We start from the raw sequence: 9,431 nt of genomic DNA, 5'->3' as shown, positions 1-9,431 counted from the left end.
TTTTTTTTTTTAACTTAAATAAGTTAAATAAAAAATAAGAAAAACAAAAAAATACTTAAATAGAAACACAGTATGTTACTATTTTTAAACTCTTCCTAAGAAGAAATAAATTCTATTTGACGACGTTGTAATTTCATTGTCATTTTTATCATTGTATCTGTCACCATGTTTGTATCTTTCATAATCAAACGAAAGTTAACACACTAATTTCAATACTTAATATCTTTTATTTTAAACATCACTGTATCAATAAATCCAAAATCATATTAGTAATTAGTAATAAAATTAAATGTTTCTACACAATCCGTCTCACAAATAAAAATAAAAATAAAAGAATACAAAAAATAATGATAATGATGGAAAAGTAATACCAAATTTTTTTACATAAAACACAAAAATATTATCACAATAAAAATAAAATTTGAATTAATATTCGCGTTATATTGCATGACAGTTTATTGTTTAGAACTTAAAATTATACAATTCAACTTTAAAATAAATTTATTTAGATAAAATCATTTATTTTTAAAATAAAATATCAAAAGATACAGAAAAAGAATTTACACCAATAACAAAATAAAAAAAAAGAATATGTTGAGAGAAAAAAAAGGATAAAAACATGAAGAAAAATAAACAAAAGAAGCTATATTGAAAAAGATTTCAATATCACAATTGAAAAAGTTTGGTGCTATTTTAAATAAATTTTAGTGCTATTTTTATTTTACTAGCATTACAATTATCTAAATCAGATTGTGAGATTTTTAATGTTAAATACTCTAATTTTTAAGATTTTAAAATAGTTTCTAACGTTTATCACTGTTGGACAATATAATTTTACTCTAATTTAATTTGTTTAATTAAAATAATAATTTTTAAAATTTTTTAGAGATTATTTTGAGAATTTTTAAATTCTTTAAAATATGTTTTGTACTTCACTCTTTAAATTAAANAATATATAAATCTAAGTCGTTATGAATTTAGATGGTTAAGTGTAGATCTTCTTATTATAATAAGGTAAATTTTATAATGTCTATAATTTAGTATATAATTTTTTTAACTTAAATATTTAATAATTATTTATTTTTATACGTTTAAAATTATATATTAATTTTTAATTCTTTTTAACAATAATAATCACCTTATATAATAATTAAAATTTAGAAGGTAGAACTGGAAATCTTGAAGAAAGATTCTGATGGTAATTACTAACATAAAAGGCATGATTGCTAAATGCTAATTAAGAGGAGGACCACATATATCTTTGTGGACCATAATTAAAATTAAGACAATGAGTTTAATTGCAAGACCTACGCACGCGTGCTCCCAATAAGCTTCTCTATCTTTAATTTATTATGCGCCTACTTTCTCCTTCTTAATTTCATCCAAAGTTTAAACTTTAATTAAAACTTTAATCTTTATACAGGATGATATAAAATATTTTTTAACTTCGTTTAGTTATATCTATTTTTTATAATTACTTTTGTGATTATTGTAAAATATTGTTATTTTTATGATATTACGTAATTTAATATGCTTATACAACTATTTTGTATATACTAATATTATATTAAAATTAAATTCTTTAATTAATTTATTGTTTTCGTTAATATAAGCCATCGGTATATAATAATAATCATGAATATTTATAATCCATCTTATATAAAAACACAACAATAAATATTTCATATTTTTAACAAAAAAATTAGTAAGGATTTAATTGAAATTTTTTATCTAGTTTAGGAACGCAATTACAAATTTCGAAATGTTAGAACCCAATTGAAATTTTGATTATATAGAGTAATTGAACATTCATTAAATTAAGAATAAAGTATAAACTGATCCATAACAATTTTTACATTAGATAATTTTATTTTTTAGTATTTTCTAACAAGCCCAAAAGTTTTAATTATGAACGTAAACTATGGGGAAAAAAGTAATTCTCTAAAATTTAAATTAAAAATTGATAACATATTATCACAACATTTATATACCAATATGTACGTTTACAGGAAAAAGACTATTGCCTACATTATTTTTTTTTTCAAATAGTGAGAGATGAACTTGTTAATTAAGAGGATGATAAAGAAAAAAATTATCATTATTAAAGTTTAGGTGTCTAAATTTTTTCTAGTAATAATTTACTTATATGGTTAAAAAAGTTGAGAATAATAAAAAATAACAGAGAACAAACAAAGTTTTTCAAATATGACAAGTTTTAAGATGCATTTAAGAATTTTACTATTTAATAAAATATTATTTTTGTTTTAAAATCCCAAATATTTAGAGTAAATTAAATATCAATATTATCCAAAACATTTTGCCATATTTATGTTTCTAATATTTCTAAAATGACTCGATAGTCGTCGAAATTAATAATAAAAATAATATTAAATAAGTTGTAAAATATTTTTTATTGTTCACGGTATTCTAATGTTTAACAGATTAATGATTAGTTTATCGTGAATTTGAACTCCATTTAAGAGTCTGTCGCTAGCCAATGAATTACTGCATACACAAGATAAAATTCGAAAACCGGCAGTTATTTAAATAGACGAGTGAGCTAACTACTCCACCAACTTAAGTTAGTTATTTGTAAAATATTTATAACACAAATAAAATTAAATAAAAAAATTATAAACAAACATTAATATTTAACCTAAATATTTAGGAAAAAAATTATTGGTTGCCCTTACTATTACTGCATTACATTAACTTAGAAGTTCATGCATTTATTAAAGTAAACAATAATATACCGTGTTTGCTTCACATATGTTTATTGCTTCGCCGGTGTTGGTGGGTCAACGTCCTTTTTCAGCGTTTGCATTAATTTAATTGGAATAATCAAATAATTAGTTATAATATTGTGAGACAAAACCTGAAAAATTGTGATGGCATCAGACCAAAAAGTAGTTAGACTAATAGAGGCTTGTTCTCATTATTGTCATTTGATGCCAAATTATTGTCAACTTAATTATTTAATCCCAAACTTCTAGCTGTAAAAACTCTTTTCCCACTTCTATTTGTTGCTTCTTTCATCTTTAATTATGCTTTTCTTCACCATTAATTTCTATTATCAGAAGAGTTAGTTAATATGTGTTTTTAAGAGCACAAGATGCATTTGACAAATGTTGAATCCTTTACTTATTGATTCATTTGAAGGTATTCTCTTAAAATTTTAGATTCGGAAGGTCATGCCGGACAATGAGACAATTGTAGAGGCGGGTCTTTGGTGAGTGTGGAGTCATCGTTGCAATGATATTTTCAATAATGGAGATCAGTGGTCAAACTATAAGGTTGTTGCTATGGCTCAGATTACTGCTAATGATTTAAGAAAGTCTGCCAGTACCAAGTGTATAACTTTTAAGGATCGAAAGAGGTGGAAACCTCCAACAGGTGACACTTTTAAAGTTAATTGTGATGCGAGTCTGTTTTCTGATTGGAACCTAGCAGGAATTGATTGTGTTATTAGAGATTCTAATGGGCATTGGATTTCGGGTTGTTCTAGTAGCTACCCTCCAGGGCCTACCGTTAGATGTGAGTTTTTTGCTGTTTGGAGGGGTTTGATTTTAGCTTGGGATTATGGCTTGAGAGATATTGTGTGCGAAACAGATTCTCTTGACATTTTGCACATTTTAAAAAATCCGGCAAATGTGCTAAATTGTGATGTGGTTGATATTCTTCAGAAGATACAGGAGCTTCTATCAAGACCTTAGGTTGTGGATTTTGAATGGATTACCTGTGATGCTAACGCTGTGGCAGATTGGCTGGCGAGATATGCGGTCAAGACCAATCCAACTCATGTTATTTGATCGGAACCTTGTGATGAGCTTCAGCATCTTATGCTTGTTGATTTAGGATAATCTCTTTTTTTCTTTGTTTATTTTTGTTTAGTCACCAAAAAAAAGAGCACATGACATAATGTTTTAAATACTTTTATTTAATAAATAAAAAATAAATATAATAAAAATTTAAATTTTTATATTTAAAAAAAATAATTTATCATATATTGTTAGAACACAAATTAAATAAACCGTTATTAGAAAAACAAACTCAAAGATCAAAAATATATTTAGTTATTTTCCTTCACTTTTTTGGTTTTTCGCGATATCCCCCAATCCGACAGGTCAAAAACTAATCTGTCGCGGATCTGAGTTCCATTTAAGCCACTAGCCAATAAATTGCTGCATACACAAGGCGGACTTCGAACTCCCGACACTTTGTTGTATGCATATCATAACTTTAAATGGTGGTGGTGTACACTGCCTTCACTTTTCATTGTTCATATCGCTGCTTAAAGAAAACATTTAAAATTAATTTTAGTAATTATAGGCAGAGTTAAAACATGAAAACCAATAAAATAGAGAAATTAATTAGGTGGGAAAGTAATAATTAAGTAAAAAAAACAAAAATTATGCCACATTGTTGTATAAACTTTAATTTCGTGCATAAATATTATCTTTCACACTGTATTATTTAATTTTTTTCATACTTTTAATATATATTTTTTTGTCAGTAAACTTTTTGAGATAATTCGTAAGTACAAATTTAACAATTTGAATTTATACATACAAGCTAAGTATTAAATGTGTATTTTCACAGAGTATGATTAGCATATGATGATAGAATTCAAGAAAATGACATTGGAAATTACACTACAGCAGGGGCGAAACCTAGCGGCGGCTAAACAGCGGCGGTGGCCAAAAATGCCGCTAGTTGAAGAGATCCCGGCTGAGGTCAGCGGCGGTCTGGATTGGTACCGCTAAACGTGATTGGATAGCGGCCGTGCAGTCAGAACCGCTGCCAATTTGTTGTATATATCTTCAACCCTCATGACTTTACCCAAAATCTTGGCGCGAACGAAAGCTGCAGCAGAGGCGCGAAGAGCACCCAAACTCCCTCTGGCGCAACCTACCTGCGAGTACACCCAGAAACGCCGCTAGGTGAGTTTCAATTCCCTAATTCAATTGCCCCATTTACCTTACTGCCATTAATTGAAACCCCCTCCCCCCAATTTTGCAGAAACTCGTCACTTGATTTTGGTAGCGCGCCAAACACGAGCGGGAGCAGAGCTGCGAAGTTGAGCATCTCATCGGTAGTACGTGAAACCGCGACATCGTCCTCCACCGTGCGCGAATCCTAGCCATCGCTGCTTCCCCCTTTCACTGGTTCGTTCTTCCACATCGAGCTTTTCTTCTGGTTTTCATTACTGGTTCAAAGTTCTGAACATGTATTTGTCCTTATCTTCTATAAATCGGGGTTAATTGAAGCTATTTCGAGTTAGGGATTTCATTCAGTACGATTAATTAGCAGATTGTCATAAGCTTGGATATTAGTACAAACAAACGCTACATGTTTCATAATGAACTCCATTGTGCTCTTTGCATTCTACTCTGCATCTATGTTCTACCTCTAAGCTTGGATATTTGAATCTACTGTGATAAATTTGATTTATTAATATTGCATCCATTCATCTTTTGCATATGTGAGTAGTGGAATTGATCATTCTCCTAGTTAGAAAAAAGGTTATACTAAGAACAATTTATTAAAGAAGGAACATGGAAAAAAAATGTGTAAGTAAATCTAAATTTGATGAACTCCCAAAACTAGAATGTATGTGTTTGTGAATTAGAACAGGATAAAGACTCGTTTTTGTTTTTAACTTATAATTAAGTTTTAAAGTAGTTTATAATGTTTAAATTTTTTATTTAAGTTTTTGATGATTTAAAATTATTTTAATGTTGTCTTACTGTTAGTAATATGTTAAAAAAGATTGACGGTAAGACAATATTAAAACAATTTTAAAATATTAGAGACTTAAATAGAATGAAAACGTTCGGAATGAAAACAATATATTACTATTAAAAAATTATCAAATCAAGTTAAATTTAATTAAATTTTAATTTTAACTTTGTCTCTATACCAAAATTTTTTAATGTTTAATTTAATTAAATTTTATTTTTAAATTTGAAATAAATTTTTAATTTTATCTTTTAATAATATCAAATTTTTTTACGATTGATAATTATTCAAATTATTTTTAATTTTATTTTTAATAAAAAATAAATTTATTTAGAATAAAAGTAACATGATTAAAAGTAATTTATTTAGATATGATTAAAAAATAATTAAATAATTATTTATCGTAAAAAATTGATAGTATTTAAAAAAAATATGTATTTTAAAGTTAAAAAAAATTTAATTAAATTAAACATTAAAAAAGTTTGATACATTAAAGACAAAAAGGTATAATTTATATTTATGTACCATGTTTTTTTTCTTTTTAAGAAGTTTATCTATTAGTCATTTTACAAGTATTTTTTAATGAGTAAAAATATTTAAAATCAAAACTAAAAAAAGTAAATTTACTTAGAATAAAAATAATAGGATTAAAAGTAATTTGCTTAGATATGACTAAAAAAAATTAAATAATTATGTACTGTAAAATTTAATATTATTGAAGGATAATATAAAAATTTATTTCAAAGATAAAAATAAAATTTATTTAAATTAAATATTAAATAAATTAAATTCGGTACATTAATTAGTGACAAAATGTTACGTTAAAAAGATTTATTTTTTTTCGGAAGTTTATCTATTAGTCATTCTACAAGTATTTTATGACGAGTAAAAATCTTAAATTTTAATATTTTCGTCTTATTTAAGTTCTTAATATTTTAAAATCGTTTTAATATTATCTTACTATTAATTATATTAACAGACCACTAATAATAGAATAATATTAAAATTATTTTAAAACATCAAAACTTAAATAAAATTATTTAAACATTAAAATAACATTAAAACTTACTTCAAATAAAATTATTTTTAATCATTATTTAACCAACATAAATATTAAATGATCTTTAATAAATAATTTTTATTAATTTATATATACAAATTTTAAAAAATATGAATATAAACTGTATTAATCTATGTATACAAAAATTCTAATAAATTTAAGTGTAAATTAAATATGCTTCTTGTATGAAAAATATATATAAATATAAATATAACTTATTGATAATTAAATATCAATAAAAAATAATAATATTTGATATAATCATCTAACATTATTCATAAAATATTATTATATCTTCAAATTAAAAGAGTTTATTACCGAACTACTACGCGTGTTCCCACATTAAGTTTTAGTTATCTTTTTGTATTGGCTTCTTTCTTTGTTTCTATTGCAGTCGTTTTCCACATAACTACCATCTCTGTTCTCTGAAAGAGAGATTAAAAATGGCCCACACACATGTAAATTGCGGTGATGAATTGAACTTACTACACAAAATTAAATAATGAATCCTTTATTGTTGATCAACAAATATGATTTTATTATGTTAAAATTAAATTGGAATAATAAAATAATGTGATTCATTTCCACTTTAAAACCCCACTTATAGGTACCTTATAATCAATAATCAATTTCTATATAGATCATAATAATGTTGCTCCTTAATAGACATGTGAAAGTGAATGTAGCATATGATTATAGCCCCCTTAAAATAATGGTGTTAGAAAGATAATGTTGTAGAATAATTACAATTGCATAATTGGTGATAGTAACTCCAACATTTTAACACTTTAAAAAAGCTTTTAAATATATCAGTATATTAGTATTTTAATAAATTTTAATTATTAATTTTAATTATATATATTATATATTTTTATAATTAAAATTAACGATTAAAAATTACTGAAACACTAGTATACCGATGTTTTAAAATTTTTCTATACTTTATTAGTATACTCATCACAAGTGTAAATAACTAAATATATATCAATCACTGATTGGTTTTGTTAGGTATGCTTACCATTTTAATTCATGTAGGTCCTTCATTACACATCTTAAATTATAACTAGTTCCCAATGGCGGCTAAAGCAATTTCTTTTTCCTAAAATAAGAGCAGGAAAATAATAAAATTGAGTATCGATCTAAAATTCTAAATTGTCAATTTTAGTGATTTATGTGTGTTTCATTATTGGTCAAGTTTATTATATCTTAAACTTTTAGTAAATCATGTAACATCTCTCGTTTATTATTTATGATATAGGACGTGAAAAAGAATAATTGGAATTATATTCATAAAATCGTGTTAGAAATTATAGACATACATGGTAACGAAATTATAATTTAAAATGGGGAATTTAGAGTAACGAATATTTGAAAATAGATATGAATATTTTGTTATGTGCTAATGCTAGGGTCATCCTGTAACTATATTTTCATGACTCATCTTGATCTGATAGTGACTAACCACAAAAAGAAACCATTAATTTAGAGATTTATTTATTATTTATTTTTGGGGAGGGGTATTCCAGCAAGATCACAACTAGATCAATAGAGAGTTGACCACAAAATTTTGGATTGACTGGATTGGCTACAGCTGGAAAACGTAACAGGGCAAGAAGGTAAAATCCATTATTAGATTCCATTATTCCTTTTGTTCCTCACTCTCCAAAGTTCAATATATATATAAAAATATAAAATAAAAGAAGCATAATAAAGAAAGAAAAAAAAATTACATTAATTATTATTACTTAATATATAAATATGCTCTTTGTTAAAGTATAGCTAGTGATTGAATGAGATATCTTATAGTGAAACGCCTCCTACACTAGTCCCTCACCAACTCTTAATCGTGTTCTTACACGTGTCATAGATGTGGTCCCCACAACACGAATCAATCTTTTACCGTTGCCGTTTGGGGTACACAGGTTGTTGAATATAGCCTTGAAGAATGATTTGCCGGGTCCACAGTTTGAAAAACATGATTTAAAAAAAAATCTAGCCAGTATTTTTATTAAAATTTGACTAATATTTAATCAGTTAAAAAAAAATTTTACATCTTTAAATATAATTTTATATTATTAAAAATATTTATAATAACTAATTAATAGCTATAAATTACAAAACAATACTCTTCTTTTTTTTAATGATAAGATTTAGAATAAAACTTGGGATATTAAAAAATTTTAAATTGGATAACGTATTTCTGAATATTTTTTTAAAATTTTTTTGACTTATTTTTGCCAGATAACAATATTTTTTATAAATTTAATTGTTTTATAATAAAATTGGTTAGAAATTTATTTATTTAGCATGTATATATCTATATATATATCTATATATATATATATACATATATTAAAAATTTAATTAAAAGTGACAAAAAGAATTATTTATTTGACAAATTAATTCTTAAAATTTTTCAAAGAATAAAAGTTTGTTAATAGCTAAAATATCTAATTTAAAATTTGTTGAAAAATAATTTAAAATGTTTACTTTTAAATTTAAGTAAGTTCCCATCAAAGTAAAAAATCATCTATTAAAATATTTTTTATATCAATTTTTTTATGTTTTCCATCTATACTTCAATCTTATTTTAATATATTATAAAAAAATGAATTTTAACATTCATTATTTA

At 24.8% G+C, this 9,431-nt stretch overlaps 1 protein-coding gene across 1 annotated transcript; it reads left to right on the top strand.

The window, feature by feature from the left end:
* The first annotated feature begins 3,302 nt into the window (after positions 1–3,302).
* Positions 3,303–3,713, top strand: LOC107495680 (uncharacterized). The gene has a single exon (XM_016116852.1). The coding sequence runs from the start codon at positions 3,303–3,305 to the stop codon at positions 3,711–3,713; it is 411 nt and encodes a 136-aa protein (XP_015972338.1).
* Positions 3,714–9,431: the final 5,718 nt, after the last annotated feature.

Source organism: Arachis duranensis, chromosome 6 (genome assembly GCF_000817695.3).
Source record: "Arachis duranensis cultivar V14167 chromosome 6, aradu.V14167.gnm2.J7QH, whole genome shotgun sequence".
NCBI classification, from domain to species: domain Eukaryota; kingdom Viridiplantae; phylum Streptophyta; class Magnoliopsida; order Fabales; family Fabaceae; genus Arachis; species Arachis duranensis.
Note: the sequence above shows the minus strand (reverse complement) of the source record. Positions and strands in the feature narration are given on the sequence as shown.

Coding starts and splice junctions, on each gene's coding strand:
- LOC107495680 (XM_016116852.1), top strand. CDS start 3,303: ATGGCTCAGATTACTGCTAATGATTTAAGAAAGTCTGCCAGTACCAAG.